This window comes from Eleutherodactylus coqui, chromosome 6 (assembly GCF_035609145.1).
Source record: "Eleutherodactylus coqui strain aEleCoq1 chromosome 6, aEleCoq1.hap1, whole genome shotgun sequence".
Classification (NCBI taxonomy): domain Eukaryota; kingdom Metazoa; phylum Chordata; class Amphibia; order Anura; family Eleutherodactylidae; genus Eleutherodactylus; species Eleutherodactylus coqui.
Window position 1 is genome coordinate 145,478,747 of NC_089842.1, and position 19,282 is coordinate 145,498,028.

The 19,282-nt window shown below is 41.0% G+C and overlaps 1 protein-coding gene across 37 annotated transcripts in view; it reads right to left on the reverse strand.

Moving 5' to 3' along the window:
- Positions 1–19,282, reverse strand: part of LOC136632734 (otogelin-like) — a 157,463-nt gene that overhangs the window by 65,901 nt on the left and 72,280 nt on the right. For 29 of the 37 annotated variants that reach the window (XM_066607835.1, XM_066607832.1, XM_066607859.1 and 26 more), the window contains 22 exons: positions 19,091–19,114; positions 18,212–18,314; positions 17,669–17,715; positions 17,478–17,580; positions 14,758–14,853; positions 11,443–11,471; positions 8,902–8,922; positions 8,153–8,261; positions 7,950–8,051; positions 7,784–7,818; positions 7,586–7,688; positions 7,019–7,035; positions 5,598–5,612; positions 5,356–5,458; positions 3,506–3,552; positions 3,299–3,392; positions 3,098–3,193; positions 2,388–2,434; positions 1,770–1,878; positions 1,560–1,661; positions 1,394–1,428; positions 1,196–1,298 (listed from right to left, as the gene is read on the reverse strand). In XM_066607835.1, the coding sequence (XP_066463932.1) occupies positions 1,196–1,298; positions 1,394–1,428; positions 1,560–1,661; positions 1,770–1,878; positions 2,388–2,434; positions 3,098–3,193; positions 3,299–3,392; positions 3,506–3,552; positions 5,356–5,458; positions 5,598–5,612; positions 7,019–7,035; positions 7,586–7,688; positions 7,784–7,818; positions 7,950–8,051; positions 8,153–8,261; positions 8,902–8,922; positions 11,443–11,471; positions 14,758–14,853; positions 17,478–17,580; positions 17,669–17,715; positions 18,212–18,314; positions 19,091–19,114 (1,540 nt within the window). The remainder of the gene's footprint in view (positions 1–1,195; positions 1,299–1,393; positions 1,429–1,559; positions 1,662–1,769; positions 1,879–2,387; positions 2,435–3,097; positions 3,194–3,298; positions 3,393–3,505; positions 3,553–5,355; positions 5,459–5,597; positions 5,613–7,018; positions 7,036–7,585; positions 7,689–7,783; positions 7,819–7,949; positions 8,052–8,152; positions 8,262–8,901; positions 8,923–11,442; positions 11,472–14,757; positions 14,854–17,477; positions 17,581–17,668; positions 17,716–18,211; positions 18,315–19,090; positions 19,115–19,282) is intronic. The other 8 variants (XM_066607841.1, XM_066607839.1, XM_066607846.1 and 5 more) reach the window with 8 other exon arrangements.

Here is a 19,282-nt window from a genome sequence, read left to right on the forward strand (position 1 = left end):
ATATGGCCCTAGAAAGGACCGTTGAGGTTCTTGAAGGCTACACTCACTCCTAACACTCTCCCTGCCTATGCAGCACTTCTGTCCCTAATGCCAGGTGCAACGGTCTGCAGAGGCGATTTTGAGAAAAAAAAATTTGCCACTGCTAACAGCAGCCAACACACAGCTATCAGTGGCCCTAATAAGGACCTTTGGGGGGTCTTGAAGCCTACACTAACTACCAATTCTTTCCCTACAGCAGCTCCGGTACAAACAGCACTGTCCCTCATCTAACTCACACCGCATCTGAGGCGAACCGCGGGAGGGGCCGACTTTTACGTTCGGGTGACACCTGATCTCCCCAGCCACTCACAGCAGGGGGGTGGTATAGGGCTTGAACGTCACAGGGGGAAGTTGTAATGCCTTCCCTGTCTTTCAATTGGCCAGAAAAGCGCGCTAACGTCTCAGGGAAGGAAGTGAAAGTAACCAGAACACCCCATGGTGTTCGTTACGAATAACGAACATCCCGAACACCCTAATATTCGCACGAATATCAAGCTCGGACGAACGCGTTCGCTCATCTCTAGTGATAATCATTGCATGTAAACGCTGCCATCCTTCTCTTTTCGGCTGAATGATGATTTTAAGGTGAGCTTAAAATCCATTGTTAAACTGGAGAAATAACAGGGACCGCATGCTGCGTTCTGCACGGGAGTCGGAGATTACATTGTATTCTGCCGAAAGCCCATCTGAGAACAATGCAGCTGTGTGCAGAGTTCAGAACACACACTGTGCTTTGCAAACAGCTCCTGTAGGCCTTTTTACATGCAAATGAAGCTGATGATGTGTTACTGGACATTAGTGTCAATTAACACTTTATGTAAAATGATCTCTAAAACTCTCAATCGTTTCAAAGATTGTCTTTGTGTGTAAATGGGCTTTAAGTCGTCCACCTATTTAGTTTACCTCTTGCCTTTTTTACTTCTTTTATGCAAATGTAAAAGAAACTGGTAAATAGAAAGAGAGACAGTCATGAGATGGAGAGAGAAAAACATTCGGATGACAGATAGATAGATAGATAGATAGATAGATAGATAGATAGATCTACAAGCACTAGTTTCCAGTAGATTGTGCCAACTACATAGGGTATAAAAGACATCCTGGCTAACTAAAAGGTCTCAATAACTAAAGTTGTTGGTTAACAAACATGAATAATTACCGCAATCAAATTTCTTGCAGCATGGATTTTCTGCCAACACTTCCACCAAGATGTCATTTCCTCCACAGACTGTAGCAGGGCAGGTGACACCCGCACACTCACTCTTTAACAAACAAACACATACATTTCAGATCATCTGTTGAATGTTGACACTTATAGCCAATTTAATGAGAAATGTACTGAGATGCATCGGTGTACCTTGGTGGGTGGCGCCGTGGTAGATGGTGCAACAGCTGTCAAAGGACCAAACAGAATTCATTATGGAACATTTACAGTGGAAACATCCTAGCATGAACTCTGTTATTAGGGTCATTATACTCAATCGCCTGGGCTAACATCCTACATATTGGAAATAAGTACTTACGACACTCATATTTTGGGCAGCAGTCAACATCAGGGTCTCCAATTCTTAATGGTGGACTTGAATCACTACAAGTAGGAAGAGGCTCGCAGGTTTCCTGGCATTCTGCAAAAAAAAACAAAAAACAGTACATTGATAAGTTAGCATAATGTTTGCAAACAATGATTACAGTAGTATGAGCATATATGAGTATATATAGAATGAAGGACTTACGACATTCATAGTGCAGACAGCATACATCTGCCCATGGGATTTCTACGAGGATAGCACCATTCTTAGTACATATGACTGGCGGCTCACAGAGGACATCTTTGCAGGGTTCCTAAGATTCATGCACAGAAAATATGTGATAATATGAAATACAATGATGAATTATCAAGGACACAAATATATCTAAGATTCCAGTTTTTCACTTATAGTCTAATATTTTGGTTCTAAACCTCTAGTATCTGCACCCCAGGGGGTACAGGGCTGTTTCTGTGGAGTACTTGCACCAGCCTTGTGTTGTGCTTTTTACTATGTAGCGCAGTCTTGGATGTGCTTTATTGTCATTTATTCAAAATAGTTGCATTGGAAGCACCGAGAAACACCGATGTAATAGTTCATAAATATTTTATATAGCTTAGGGCTCATGTCCATGGCCATATTGGTAAAACTATGCATGTCTCCCCGCAGCGTTTTACCATTGTATGTAAATACCAGCTCTACCAGCAGAGACTGCATATGGGCAGCAAGTGTACTGTACATGTCCATGTATCACACGCATCCTAAACATGTATGTATATATATATAGACACACACTTATAATGAAGTATTTGTGGCCATACTTACATAAGCTGTTGTGGTCCATACTGGGGGAGGTGAAGTTGTTGTTGGCACTATAAAATAAAATAGAGACTTAGTTCCTGCTTGTTGACATCTTACAATACATTGATAATATTCGCTAGCCAATGATATGAATAATTCTTTAACTGCTCCTATTCTTAATATATTTTTTCCATTAATCAATATTTAATGTATAGGTAATAAACTTATATCTTGTTACGGAAAACTGCCTCTTGCCCACTGTGCCCGGCTATTACACTGTCTGTAACTACTCAGGATCTCTGCACTCACTGTTTCATCATAAATACCCCCTAAAATGAAGCCAGCCCAGCGATCAGCTGATTGCTGCAGATCCAGATTTCTGAAACCTTTGGCAATCAGCAGTTTTCATTGGCGGTTGTAGGCAGCCATACATCCCCCTTGCAGTGCCAGGAGAAATGTAATGTTACGTGGTGGTGGTTCATATACATGGCTATCCATGTAACAGATATATAGGCCAGGTCCACGAAAAAGGGGGGCAGTTTTTATTAGAATCTTTTTCCTATGGCTGATAGAGGGGGGTCCTGATTAGGTGGAAACCCTCTATGATGTTCATAGGCACTAACAGGGCACATGGAAAGGGGTTCTCATAAACATGACATTCTTATTCCATTAGTAATTTTCTTGCATATTCTATAAAATCTCTAGAATACTGTAATGATATAAATAATACTGACGGCATTCGTATCTGGGGCAGCATTCCTTTTCTGGGTCAATTTTCATGATTGGTTTGTTTCCATTACAATATGGAGCAGGAGGACACGGGTCACACACTGTAAAAAAGGACAATCTGTTAATGTGAACGCTACAATGCAGATATATCTCTTGGATGCCATTGTGAAATGGTGCAGGGGTCTAACAGATATACAATAACTTACCACATATAGCACAGCAAGCTCCCTCCAATCCCATGATTGTGTTAGCTCCTTCCTTGTCACAAGCAGAGGTTGGGCAAACAACATTCTCACATGCCTACAAAAGAAATAGTGATCAGTGCTATCCTAAACATGTTTGTATATGTGTGTGTCTATATATATATATACATAGACACACACTTATAATAAAGTATTTGTGGCCATACTTACATAAGGTGTTGTGGTCCATACTGGAGGAGGTGAAGTTGTTGTTGGCACTGTAAAATAAAATACTTAGTTCCTGCTTGTTGACGTCTTACAATACATTATTAATATTTGCTGGACAATTATATGAATAATTCTTTAATTGCTCCAATTCTTAATATTTTTTTCATAAATCAATAAACTTATATCTTGTTGAAGAAAACTGCCTCTTTCCCTCTATCCCTGGCTAGTATGTAGGGGCCCAGAATAACGGGGCCCCTCCATAACGTCTGCTATATGTTGTCTGTATTGTCTTGTACTTTGTCTTTGAATGAGGGATGAATCAGCAAAATGTGTGTTGGAGTTTGCAGCACTGAATGGGTTAATGTCTGCAAATGAGCCATCTGTGTCTGGAAATGTATCGATTTATGTTGTAAGTTTGGAATCATGTGACCATGAGAGATATTTGTGTTTGCAAATAATGGTGAATGGGTCTTCTGTTCCACAGCAAGGATTCCCCACACAGACACCTTCAGTCTGCGTGGGCCGGGATGTAGGAGGTTGAGAAACATCCCCAGCTGTTCCTGGGCTCGATACACACAGGAGATGCCAGTGGTCTTATCGCACTCAGGTACTGAGAGAGAGAGAGTGAACCGCCATCGCAGTGCGGTGTGTATGCCAAACATACAGGCCGGTCGAGAGTTGGAGAATGGGAAAGGTGTTTATGTCGGGCTGGAGCCCCACAGATAACTGAGACTGTGGATTCCATGGTGAACCCGTGATTTCCTCCCTGTTGCACCACTTTGTGATTTTAGCACTAATTGTCCTGCTGGCGTAAACTGTACCGTACTGAACTGTAAAATAAGTTTTCATAAGTAAAGAAGCATTACCGACCGTTCCCAACTCTACTAACTCTGTGAGTGTTGACCAGTTCTTAAATTGCCTGGATCAACCTCAGAGGAAGGAACGGTGGCGTCACCCGTGACAACTCATCATCAAGGTAAACTGCATTGTGGGTTACCCTGTTTGTAGGCCTTCCCTCAGCTACTTGGATGGATCCCGTGCTACCCTCAGGGCAGGAGATGCTAGAGCCCCGTGACAAGGCCCAAACTCTACCCCGCTGTCTTCTAGGCTGAGGGCATGCTCTATACTCGGAATCTCTGAACTCACTGAAAAACCAGATATAAGGGATGAAAGAGCTTGAAATGTTTAGTCCCACCAAGGGATCATACTATAGTACACATATAAGAGCTGCAGAGAGACATTTCTCTGGCTGAATAGATAATCGTCTACTAAGGATGTAGTATCTCACATCAGAACTTGATTGGGAATGGCACTGGTCAGACTTTTTACGTATAACACCCTAAATACTCTATATTTACTGTATCTGTCTGGATGGGGGGGTGGGGGCAGTTCTCATAACACGAAGCAGAGCAGATACTTGATTACAGTTTTGGATCGGGGAGATTATTGGGAACGCACTCAAGCCACTGACCAGAATCCTCTGCTGGTTCATTAGAAGCATGCGCAGATTTGTGAACTGAGGCACAGGGTAGGGCGTTTCGGAGGGCTTAAACAGGTGGGGCGTGTTTTAGTCCTGTTATGCTGCATAACGGGATGAAATGAAACCATTGATTTCAATAGTTTTGTTTCCACTACGGGGATTCCCGTGCATTAATACTACGTGTGATAAAGATAGGGCAGGACCTATCTTCCCGCTTTTTTTATTCAAACTTGTGCTATAGTGCGGAGTGTGAATAGTCTGGGGAAAAAAAATAAAACTGCTTCATGTGCTAATATGCTCCGTATCGGTGAGGGTATTAGCGCATGCACCCATCTGTTTTTGCCCTGAGTAGGAGGAAATATTCTCTACTTACCACATTCATACACTGGACAGCAGAGATCATCCGGGTTTGGTCTCACCAGGACTTTATCCCCGGGGGTGCAGTTGGCTACAGAACATGCATTTATATCACATGGCTGTCAAAGTTAAGAAGTAAGTATTAATGTATCATCCATCTATACAAGAAATACAAACACTATGCAACTCCAGCTCATCTGTCACTCATGATATTACATGTAAACGCTGATGACCAATATAACATATAATGTTACATACCTTCATAGTTGTAGTCTGTAAGAACATGAAGAAAAACGAGTTATAAATCAAGACCAAATAATCATTAGGAGTCAGAAAAAACAACAGATGAATTAATGATTAAAGAGATTCATCAATAGTTTCGTAGGCTGCATGAGTTTATGGTGTACATCACCTGATAAATGTTGTGCCCGTCATTAGGCATGCTGGATACTTTCTCTGATTTAGACCCCTCATGACTGGCTTACATGTACACTAATCTTTATGCAGGTCTTAAACAGGATATGTGCTGTGGACCATCCTTAGCTTTTTGAAGGGCTACAGTCCAATCACTAGACAGCTACAGTTCAAATGCAAATTGTCTCCTTTGCTGGGACCTTCGGTATTTGGGTGGCTTCGGGTGGCATAGTTTGTAAGGCAGCAGAATGCAGTCCTAAGCTCTCACTGACGACCTGAAGTTCAAAGTTGACTTAACCTTCCATCCTTCCGAGGTCGGTAAAATGAGTACCCAGTTTACCTAAAAGTGCTGCAGAATAAGGTGGCGCTATACAAATAAAAGGTCCCTTCCCTTCGGGTGTAATCTGTAAACCTGATGTCAGGGGGGGACCCAGGACACAGTGGGAGAGGTGAGTGTATCACTTTTGCTTATGTTGCAAGAGCCTACAACTTAAGCATTACACAATGCCCATACAAATAAATGGGTTGCTTGAGTAATAGAAGATATGTCCTCAGAGAGAGACGCTCTTTTAACCACTCCTCACTTAATTCAGATTTCCATAAACCCCAAAAGGGGTTTCTAAACTAGATAACCTTCAGTACCAGATAACTGGCCAGACTGTCACGATGCAGCAGCCACAGTGGAACATGAACCGGTTCCCAGAGATAGTCCAAGATATAGAAAACATTGCAGCATCAGGGTTGCAAAATTGTAGAAAAGCCTTTATTCTCCCACGACGAACACTAGACAGCAACGTTTAGACCTATTGGTCTTTTTCAAGCTCAAGCTTGTGTTTGTCATGAGAGAATAAAGGCTTTTCTACAATCATGCAACCCTGATGCTGCCACGTTTTCTATATCTTGGACAACCTCTTTGGGGTAATGATAAGATAAAGCTGCACATGGCAGGCAAAATCAAGTCTTATTAAAGTCCATGTAAAACGATAAGTAGACACACAGCTCCCCGACCAGTCCCACTGAGAAACAAGCTTCCTTGTTTGTGTCTGACTAGGCAATCTCTTTGATAAATGTGACACATTTTACTACTTCTTTTAAGCCGCACTACCTTTAGTAGACACATTACAAACTAAACATAGACCTGAAAAGTGCCTAAAACACAAAATACATTTTAAGCCATTCCATGTACACCCGGGATATTTATGGATTTTACCCCAAGATTCAATCATGCAATATATGACATAGTAGATGACTAGTAATATACTTACAGATACAACCGGGGGAACTGGAAAGAAAACAAAAATAATGTGTTATAAAAAAAGCTGTTGTCATATAGTAAATTAACCGATTAAGTTGTTTAAAAGATGCAAACTACATGGCTGTGATCTTCCTCTTCAGTGTCTCAATACCCTTTGCACATGTGAGTGAATAAGACATCCAACTATTTCTTCACCATATCCCCTGGAGTGCTGCCTTGTTTGCTTCTTTTATGCAGATATAAGAGATATGAGATATAGAGAGAAAAATAGATGACAGAGAGATAGATAGATGAGATAGGTAGATAGATAGATAGATAGATAGATAGATATGAGATAGATAGATAGATAGATAGATAGATAGATAGATAGATAGATAGATAGATAGATAGATGAGATAGATAGATAGATAGATAGATAGATAGATAGATAGATAGATAGATAGATAGAGGTATGAGATAGATAGATAGATAGAGCTATGAGATAGATACGATAGATAGATACCTGTAGATAGAGCTAACTAAAAGGAGTTCTGGTCTCAACAATTAAAGTTGTTGGTTAACAAACATGAATAATTACCGCAGTCAAATTTCTTGCAGCATGGATTTTCTGCCAACACTTCCACCAAGATGTCATTTCCTCCACAGACTGTAGCAGGGCAGGTGACACCCGCACACTCACTCTTTAACAAACAAACACACACATTTCAGATCATCTGTTTAATGTTGACACTTATAGCCAATTTAATGAGAAATGTATTGCGATGCATCGGTGTACCTTGGTGGGTGGCGCCGTGGTAGATGGTGGAACAGCTGTCAAAGGGCCAAACAGAATTCATTATGGAACATTTACAGTGGAAACATCCTAGCATGAACTCTGTTATTAGGGTCATTATACTCTATCACCTGGGCTAACATCCCACTTATTGGCCATAAGTACTTACGACACTCATATTTTGGGCAGCAGTCAACATCAGGGTCTCCAATTCTCAATGGTGGACTTGAATCACTACAAGTAGGAAGAGGCTCGCAGGTTTCCTGGCATTCTGCAAGAAAACCCAGTACATTGATTAGTTGGCATAATGTTTGTGAACAATGATTACAGTAGTATGAGCATATATGAGTATATATAGAATGAAGGACTTACGACATTCATAGTGCAGACAGCATACATCTGCCCATGGGATTTCTATGAGGATAGCACCATTCTTAGTACATATGACTGGCGGCTCACAGAGGACATCTTTGCAGGGTTCCTAAGATTCATGCACAGAAAATATGTGATAATATGAAAGACAATGATGAATTATCAAGAACATAAATGTATGTAAGACTCCAGTTTTTCACTTGTAGTCTAATACTTTGGTTCTAAACTTCTAGTATGTGCACCCCAGGGGGTACAGGGCTGTTTCTGTGGAGTTCCAGAGAGAGACACGTTCTTTTAACCACTCTCCATGAGATGGAGTTCCTGGAGAGAGGACATTCCTCATTTAATTCAGAATTCCATAATATGACATATGGCGATGGAGTTTGTAAACTAGAAAACCCTTTTTGGGGTAATGATAAGATAAAATCTGCACATGCCAAGAAAAATCAAGTTTTATTAAAGTCCATGTAAAAGATTAATAGACACACAGACCACCAACTGGTCCCGCTGAGAAACAAGCTTTCTTGTTTGTGTCTGACTAGACAATCTCTTTAATACATATGACATATGACATATTAAGCCGCACTACTTTTACTAGACACTTTCCAAACTAAACATAAACCTGAAAAGTGCCTAAAACACAAAATAAATTGTAAGCCATTCCATGTACCCCTGGGACATTTAGGGATTTTACCCGAAGATTCAATCATGCAATATATGACATAATAGAGGACTAGTAATATACTTACAGGAGTAGTGATGATAGGAGTCTGTAAAGAAAACACAATAATGTAAATGAAATAAAACTAAAATAGCAAAAACAAACATTAAAGGGAACATTTCATCAGCTAAGTTACAGGGCTCAAAGGAGAGGAATGGGGAGTCCAGGGAGGTATGTTTTATTCTCCCCATATGCCCTGTTTCTGCGCTATGTTTCTGATTCTTATGGCCCCTTTTACACACAACGAAAACTGCACGATTCTCATTTGCCTGAGCGAACGAGCCGGTGACATCATCACCGGCTCATGGACGCTCATGCAGCCTGTTTAGAATGGTTGGTCATTGTTGAGAAACGTGAACTTCTCATTCACTTCTTGTTCAGTGAAGCACTTAACAATCGGTGTATAAACACAACTAGAAGTGAATGAACCAACAATGGTTTTTGAAACCGAATGTCGCATGAGGAGTGAACGATTCTCATTCTCGTTCACTGTTCAGTCATTGGCTCGTGTTGAAACTGATCAATTATAGTTCACTTTAGTTTGTTTGAATGATTTTTGGAATGATTACAAAGTGCAACACAATTTTTGTAACCAATAAGCTGATAGGTGTCTCATAGTAACTTTAGTGTGCCGAATTCAAATATGATATCCGTTATGGGGAATAATGTAATCCAATTGCCGTTGTATTGTATTTTTTGGAAATCTGCCTATACAATTAATCCAGTCGGCCCGCCATTAACCCCTTGAGTGGCGGGTTTCCTACCACCCTGTCGTGCCCACCAGGGCAGGTTTTTTTAAATGGTCTAATCATTGAATTTCAACTAATTTTGCAGTTGCGTCTAAAGAGCCATACCTTTTTCATTTTTCCATTGACATGGCCATATAAGGGCTTGTTTTTTGCGGGACAAGTTGTGATTTTTTAAACAGGGGGGAGGAAAAAAAGAAATGGGGAAAAAAGAAAAAAAAGGGGCCATGTCATTAAGGGGTTAAATAATGTATTAACTTCCTTCTCTGGGTCATTACGACACATGGATACCACATGTGTGATTGTATTTTTGATTTTTTACAAAGTAAAGGGAGACAAGTGTTTTTATAATTTTTTTATAATTTTTTTCCTTTTTTTTTTTTGTCTCTTTAGGGGACTTCCACAGGGACCCATCAGGACCCCTGATCACATTCCGGGGGTCCGATGGTGACAGCCCTTTACATGCTGCAGTGACAGCCCTTTACATGCTGCAGTCACATAGACTGCAGCATGTAAGGGGTTAACACAGCAGAGATCGGAGGTTTTCTCTGATCTCTGCTGTAAGAGCAGGTACCTAGCTGTCCTCTGACAGCCAATCACCAGCTCTCCCTGCCACAGAGACCATCAGCTTGCTTCTGACAAGCCGATGGTTTCTATGTCAACCTGTAAACAAAGCAGGAAATTGCCGGCATATCGGCAATATCTTCTGCTGGTCTTTCAAAGCCCTTGCTTTGTTCTCTGTGGGACTGTGCAGGCAGAGCACAATGTCACAGCTTGTGGCATTGTGCTCTGCAGCTCCCATAGTGATACATAGCCCAGAAATCTCCCGGGCTATGTCGCTACGAGCAGTGGAGCTCGTCCGGAAAATTTGCCACTCAAGGGGTTAACTGACCTAAATTGTGACACAAATCTATTTGTGACATGTGCCGATTCCAGCCTCCTGATTGGCTGGAATCGGCACATGTCACGGGGGCGGAGCTACGCGATGACGCGTACAAGGGGGCGGAGCCAGAACGCCGCTGCTGCCGGAGGGAGCGGAAGGTAAAAGACCCATCTGCGCAAGCGCGTCTAATCCGGCGATTAGACGCTGAAACTAGACAGCACCATGGCGACGGGGACGCCAGCAACGGAGCAGGTAAGTGAATAACTTCTGTATGACTCATATTTAATGCACGATGTACATTACAAAGTGCATTAATATGGCCATACAGAAGTGCATAACCCCACTTGCTATCGCGGGACAACCCCTTTAAATAGCGCCATTGAAAAATACAACTCATCTCACAACAAACAAGCCCTCATACAGCGACATCGATGGATAAATAAAGAAGTTACGATTTAAAAAAAAAAAAAAAAGCTTGGTCACTAAGGGGTTAAATAACTTGAAAATGAGACGTGCTGCTATTATTCAATTTTATCCATGGAATCAGCAGGTTTTAATTTTACAGAAACGTATCAATTACTTTCCTTTATGAAAAATTTTTAAAAAATTGTTGCATAGTGTAATCGTCCTGTCTAAATGTACCTTTAATGCGATGTGATATCACAGTGTGCCATGCTATCAGGGTGGTATAGTTACACTTTGAATTACTTTACAATGGGGTTTGTTGTGTTAAGATAAGAGAACACTTGCTTTTAATGTGATATGATAAGATAGCTTTCTGCACGACCAACTAGCAGTGCACGAAAAGTGCATGATGGCGGCGCGTTTAGACGCAACGATTATCGCTCAAACGATCGCTTTTGAGCAATCATCGCTCCGAGTAAATGGGCCTTAACTTTTCAAAAATCATGAAGAATAAGAACCATACCAATGGACTTACTGTTTGTTTTATTTGAGGTGACGCTGTTGCTATAATGAAAGAAAGGTACACAGATATTTAATTCATGGAATTAGCAGCTCAAGAGAAACAAGTATAAAAGAGAAAACATCAATAGGATGTTTCCTTTACTAGGGACACCATGTTTTTAATACTGGTATATTTAGTGATATATATAGGACTGCATTGGATCACGTAGTCTGTGCAGCTCTGTGTATCTATAGGAGATTACAGATCATGCTATATGTGACTGAAGCCATTGTATAGAATCAATCCTATTCATGACAATGTTTGACTTATTTAGAGATAATTGGGCTCTACAACCCACAGCTGCAGGCTGCATTCCCACGAACGTATATCGGCTCGGTTTTCACGCCGAGCCGATATACGTCATCCTCATGTGCGGGGGGGGGGGAGGATGGAAGAGCCAGGAGCAGAAACTGAGCTCCCGCCCCCTCTCTGCCTCCTCTCCTCTCTGCACTATTTGCAATGGGGAGAGGTGGAACAGGGCGGGGCTAATTCTCAAACCCTAGCCCCGCCCCCATCCCACCTCCTTTCATTGCAAATAGTGCAGAGGGGCGGAGAGGAGGCAGAGAGGGGGTGGGAGCTCAGTTCCTGCTACTGGCTCTTCCATCCCCCCCCCCTGCACATGAGGACGACGTATATCGGCTCGGCGTGAAAACCGAGCCGATATACGTTCGTGGGAATGCACCCTCAGGCTGCTCTTAATAGTTGGAAGCCGCAGTGTAGTATAGTATGTAGAATTAAAAAAGCTATGCTGCTTTAACACTGCTTAAAATGCTTGCTTTCATTGAGTATTGTAATTAGCGAGGCCATAACAATCATCCTCTAGATCAGGGGTCCCCAACTCCAGTCCTCAGGGACCACCAACAGGTCATGTTTTCAGGATATCCTATGGTACGAACACCTGTGGCAATGTCTGAAGCACTGACATTGATTACATCACCTGTGCAACACTGAGGAAATCCTGTTGGCGGTCCCCGAGGACTGGAGTTGGGGAACACTGCTCTAGATCAACAGTTGAGCTCACATTAGCGTCATGGCCTCCACTTTTCCATCATGGATATGACAGATCTATTATCTATTTTCTAATGGATCCTGGTGGATTTTAACAGATCCTGTTGACTTTTAATGGGTCCATCAGGTTTACAGTTGCAAGACAGTGAGGCCTCATGTCCATGGGAAAAATATGGCACGTGCGGATTTCTGCAGCGAATTTCTGCAGCGGATGCACTTTTAATTGTCTTTTTTTTTCGCATGCGAGAGATCAAATGAGATAGAGGACAATTGAGCCCATTTGTGCGTGATCCACGTTAAAATGGAGCATGCTGTGTTTTAATTCCTGCGCGGCCCATCCGCAATTTGCTTAAAAAAAACATCCATGGCTATTTAATTAACCGCGGGTTGTCAATGACATCCTACGGGCAATTTTATATGCGGATCACAAGTGCGGGAGCCCTGTGCAGATTTAATAAATCTATTTTCCCTGTGGACATTGGGCCTTAAAGTAAGTGAACTCTTTGGAATCACCTGGATCTCTAGATTGATTACTAATAAAATATAGTCTGATTGCACTCTATGTCACAATTATAGGCAAACATAATCTAACTAAACTAGTAACATAAACGGTTCATGTCTTTTATTGAGCACGTTTAGTAAACACCCACAGTGCAAGAAGAAAAAGTGCACTCTTAGAATCCCCACTAGCAGTGGTCACCTGCAGATAATATTCCATGCAACTGCATCAAGATTTGCACTACATTGAGGAAGAAGTTTGGACCATTCTTCCTGAAAATATGTTTCAGTTTATTAATATTTTTGCTATGCCTTTTTTTGCACAGACCTTTTAAAGCCCAACCACAGCATCTCAATAGAGTTAAAAGGACCTGTCATGACCTTATGTTAGCAGGTACAGTTGCATTGTTTTCAAATTGCAACCTTGCTATCTACAATTATTCTCTTTCTTTTTGTTTATAACTGAACCTCATTTCCCTACACCAGCTCTTGCTAGACTCGGTACTGTAAGGCCGGCTGTCCACAGGCAATGCGGTATCCCGTCGCGGGAGCCGCTGCCCGGGGGCAGAAGCCGCCGCCGAATCTCCGCCGGTCAGCCCTATCTAATAGATAGGTTGACCGCGGAGAATAGGGGCAATTCGCAGCATGCTGCGAATTTCCCCCCCGCGAACGGAGAATCGCAATGATTCTCCGCTCGTGGACAGGTGCCGGCGCTTTCCATAGCAATGCTATGGGAAGCGTCAACCGGCGTGATTCACCGGCGGTTTACCATCGGCGAGTACACTGCCGTGGACAGGGGGCCTAAGTGTGTCAAATGGATGGTTACTACCACTCACTTGAGATGGGCTGCATTTTTATCTTGGATAGCAGAGGCTTCCTTCTTGGCGTCCTTGCATGAACACCATTCAGTGTTTTTCTAGTGGTGGACACATGAACAGAAGGTTTTGCAATTTGTAGATTTTTCTGTCAGTCTTAGGGCAGCTTCACACAAGCATATGGACAAATACGCTCACCTTAGCACAATGTCTTGTGCAGTGAATGAGGTTGGATGAGGTTGATTTACGGACATGTCTGTGCATAGTATTGTACTTTTTGCACCAGTTCACACATGCGTGCAACACACACCTTCCATTGCTTGTTGTCCTCTTGGAGTGATTTTTAACAGGATGCCCACCTAGGAAGAGTTACAAAAGTCTTGAATTTTCTCTAATTGCAGATAAATTTTAATCATGGATTTATATACATCCAGATCTTTAGCAATGCTTTTGTATCTTTTTACAACGTCGTTCATTTCTATAACACTTCTTCTGAGGTCACCTGAATATTGGCTGCCTTGAGGCATAGGTTCATTCTAGCCAATCTTTCTTGAGAAGAACAGATTTGTCAGAAACCAGGCTTTGTGTGCATTTATTTAATGGGCAAAGCACCTGTGAAACCCACACTGTCAACTTCATTTCTTTAATTCACCGTTTGCTGATTAGCTCTTGAAGAAGCTGTTGGCAGAGAGGTTCACTTACTTCTAACTTCTCCTTGTACTGTGAATGTTTACTCAATATGCTCAATAAAGGATATGAACAGAACAATTCTTTGTGTTCTATTAGTTTAGTTAGATTGTGTTTATCTATAATTGCGACTTAGATAAGAATCCCATGACATTTTATTAGTAACCAGTGCAGAAATCCAGGTAATTCCAAAGGGTTCACTTACTTATTCTTGCATCTGTATATCTGTTCCTGGATAGAAGCATTTGCATTGACAAACTTATATTAAATGAATACTAACGGCAGTGATATCTCGGACAGCATTCTTTTTCCTTATGAAAATCCACTATTGGGCTGAATTCACCACAGTCTAAAACAGGGTTGCATGGCTGACACACTGTAAAGAAAGAATGCATGGGTTTATTGTACTGTTTTATTCACATTCACTCTTCCATATTGGGCTTCTACTTATAGTAGTATGTGTTATGCTATCATATTTACAGTCTTTGTTCATTTTGAACAATCTCTTCTTTTCAGGTTCTTTTACATGGGTAATAAGCTGAAAAGTGATTTTTACTAATAGTTGTCCTATGTAAATATGGGACCCGCCAGGTTCATTAGTCGCTAATTGCTTTGTTTCAGCTCACTGAATTGAAGCGACTAATTTGTGACTTCTTGCTCAGTGTAAACAGGCAGTCATTTATCTATGAACAACTGCCTGTTTACTCTGAATGGAGGTGGTTGGCCAAAAGATCTTCAGGGTGCTCTACCTCTGTTCACTGAACAACTATTGCTCTTGTGTGAAAGCACAGAAGTGATAATCATTGGGACAGCTGTAGAGCACTTAAGCGCTCAACGGCCGCCCTGAATAATAGAGCCTTTAGATGACTACATATATGATAACATGATCACTGGCTGCTATAATCTGTGGAATATGCCTGGTAGCACATGTTCAATTTTAGCAGCGACACAGAATAAATTAATAATTACACAATTTTTATTCTAATCAATGGGCTACCTGTGTAACCCATTGTTATAACGGGTCCCCCAGAATGAGAAATGTTCTTCATAACTGTTCACCCCGCTCTCAATAAAAGATGGCAGTCTCCTATTACCTAACAATTCTAAGAAGTTCTTGAAACTTTAGTTTTAAATCTAGTTTCCAGAATCTTCTAAATGCTCTTTTGATGAGTTCTGGGCCCTTTTTTACCTTATCATAAGTCTATACTGAATGGTCAAAATTCACTAAAGATTGCTGTAGCCCGCCAGACCGCAGAGGAGCAGGTGACAATAATGGTGGCGGCGGTGGCTCCACTGCTCCCCCTCACATACAACGGTGGCTGCTGAGAGTGTAGAGAATAAGATGTTAGTTTTTGCGGGTTGATGGCTACCCGTGAGGTTGGCAGGGTAAGATGGTGGTTTGTCAAGTTTGTGACGCCAGTCCATTCACAGGCCGAAACCTGCGCAGGACAAAATAATAATAAGAATTGGAAAAATCAAAGAGAAATTGTCCTATATTCCTTAAGTGTAGTGTGGTACCTCAGTGCAGATGTATTGGTGGTGTGAAGGGATTCCAGGAGACAGGAGTAAAGGTGCAAACAGTATAACGATTTATTGCAAGGAGAGTTCTTTATTAACAGCATTACATTGCATTGGCATTGCTTTTCCTTGCAGTAGTTATTACAATTAAATACTAGGATCACATTTGTACACTTTGATGCAATAGGTACTTGAACAGGTTCCATATGCTATTCTTTATCTTTCTATTCTTCTCTCTCTTTCTTTTACTTGGTTTAGATTTTCTTTTCCTCTCTTGGCTTTTATTCTCTTATTCTAACTGTTAATTCTTCTCTCCCCTGTCTTTCTTCCTAGTCACATAATTATTCTCTTAGGCTATGTTCTCTGTCCTTAGTCTCAATACAAGTTTAATGTTAGTCCTCACACTTATCCACTTCCCATCGGACTGGCTTCTCTGTTCTTACTTCTTTCTTAGGCTTACTCCATCTCCAGACTCAGAATGACTAGACTTCACCCACTTTACCTTTTATCTGCATCCTCTCACCCAACCCTTGTGAAGGGCTGATCCTCCAATCACAGTCTCTCTCTCATCCTGCTACCTGGCTAGCCACACCCCAAGCTGTTGCTAGGTAATAGAAAACCCATTGGGAATGGGGGACCTGTCATTAAATAGGGCGCAGAGGTGAATGGAGAAGCAGAAGTGCAACACAACTTTTAACACCTAAAATCATACACATGTTTAAACATGAAGTGACCACATAGATTCTGTAGTGTACCTAATCCAGGACACTACACTGGTAATCTTACAAATGTCTCTAGTAATATTTCACTGGAGTAGGATATATGCATTTTTAAAGAAAGCATGCGTTATAATAAATTTGATGCATCTTTAACCAGCTTGTGCACCACAGCTAAAATAGATTTGTCACAATTTATGCCAGTTTCTGGTGTCAATTATAGTAAATTTGTCTAGCTGTGAGAGACTACAACCCCTATGCTAAAACACACAGTTTTTTTGCCAAATTCAGAATGCACAAAAACTTGCAACCATTTTCTCTTGAATTCTGATGTAAATATGTTAATAAGGTCCCCTAAAGATGTGTTGTGAACAATTACATTGAAATAACTTTTTTTCATAGAAAACCTGAATCCATTTCCTTTAAAGTTGAGACCACACATATTGGTGCCCATAGAATAGCACATCTTCCTGGAACAAGGGGCGTAACTATAGGAGATGTCGGGGATGCAGTTGCCCCCAGGTCCAGGAGCCTTAGGAGGCCCATAAGACCTCTCTACTCCGTATAGGGAGTCCAGTACTATGAATAAAGCATTATAGATGGAGACCTTGTTACAGGTTTTGCTTTGGGGCCCAGAAGCTTCAAGTTACGCCTCTGGCTGGAACCAAATTTTATTATGTGAGACTTGTTTCTTTGGATTCCAGGATTTGGGCTCTCCTTGGCTTAACCATATTTCCCTATTGTCTTCTAACCCATTACAACTTACCACATCTGAAGGCTGGACAGCATGGGTCATTTCCTCCAACAAACTCTTTAATGGAACCTTCTTTAAAGCAGTCAAGCACTGGACAAGCAGAAGTATCACAGAACTAACAAAACATAAACATTTGTAAATTATTAAAAATTGGAGGATAATCTATAGGATAATTGTTGGTGATGATGTGGGATCACACTTACATTTTGTGTGGCAGTCTTGGGAGAAGGTGATGAAGTTGGTGGTGGTACTGCAAACAAGAACAAGAAATCTCTATATTAAAGCTATCACAGTTACATTATTTTATTATGTGCTCTATGGTGAAATAATATTTATCTATGTAGCCATATCCCAAACTATCTTATTCCCTTTATTAATAATGACAACCTCTTGTTCTGGTAGCAGAACGATAACTTATAATAATCAATCTGCTACCAGAAAGTATATTTGATTAATATATTTCTCAAAAAAGAAAAAAAACAAGCATGAAGAAATGTAGTTGTATGTTATTTAAGTATGCTCTAGTATATCATAAGTATATATGTTTTATCTTACATCTTTCTCTCATAGACATTGATTTCATTGGGCAGCATGTAATACTCCATTTTCCCTAAGGTGGCGCTGCAGGGAAACTGAATATTTTGCTGATTGTTGGTGGTCCTAGCAGTAGAACGCTCTTGATCAGCTTATTTTCAGGTCATTTCTAACCTAACAGTACAATATATTAAAATGAAAAAAGCACTTACGACATTCATACAAGGGGCAGCAAGTATCATTAGGGTTCTTTTTCACAATTAGTTTTTCACCATCGCGACACTGTACTGTAATACACGTGACTTTATCACATGGCTGCAGGAACAGAGAAAAGTAAGTAAAAAAGTAATTGTATCATAAGCACGCTATAGCTTCTATTTCTTGAAAACCGCTACTTTATCACTATTTGGTACAGTACTTTGATCTCCCTTATCTATACAGCTATCAATAGGATAACGATGGCCCATTTATACATAGCCCTTTTCTTTGGCTATGAACTACAATACCCAGCTACAAAAATCGTGACAACGATTTTATAGAATTTGCTATAAACAATTTCTTTTGCCTTTTCATTTGTAATAGTAATATTAAAAAATCTGTTATTCTCTTATTAGTAGGCTAGCAGTATATAACAAGTTAAAGTGTTTGTCCCACTTCTAAGATTATTTGCCTATCCTCAGGATAGATCATCAATAGCTGATCCTCAGGGGTCTGCCAACTGAGACTCCTGCAGATCAGCTGATAGCCGGGGACTGTGTTGTAATGTATAGAGCTGCTTTGTGCAGTGGCCCGACATGGTACTGCAGGCTGAATGCCATTGACGATAATGGGATGCAGCCTACAGTATCACATCAGGCCACTGTGCAATGTTCAGAGCTGTCGGCTTCTAGCAGCAAAGCAGCTCTGTGCATTAGAACACCAGCGCCATCAATCAGCTAATTGAGGGGGTCGCAGGAGGTGGACCCCCTCCAATCAGCTATTGATGTTCTATCCTAAAGTTAGGTCACTAATCTTAGAAGTGGGACAAGCCCTTTAACAGTCAAAAAAATTATAAAAACACCTGTTACTTTACCAGAGTATAAGGAACTTACCTGAGGAGTTGTGGGTGGAACAGTCTGTAAGACAAAAGGACATTACAACAATGGTAGCCATAGAGTCTTCACAGTATAAGAACTATATTTAAAGAAACATAAACCTAATAGCTGTTGATCATTGCTGCATGTGTGTACTGGGAGAGGCCTACCGTGCCCCACTAAAGCCATCAAAGGAACAGTGAATGGACG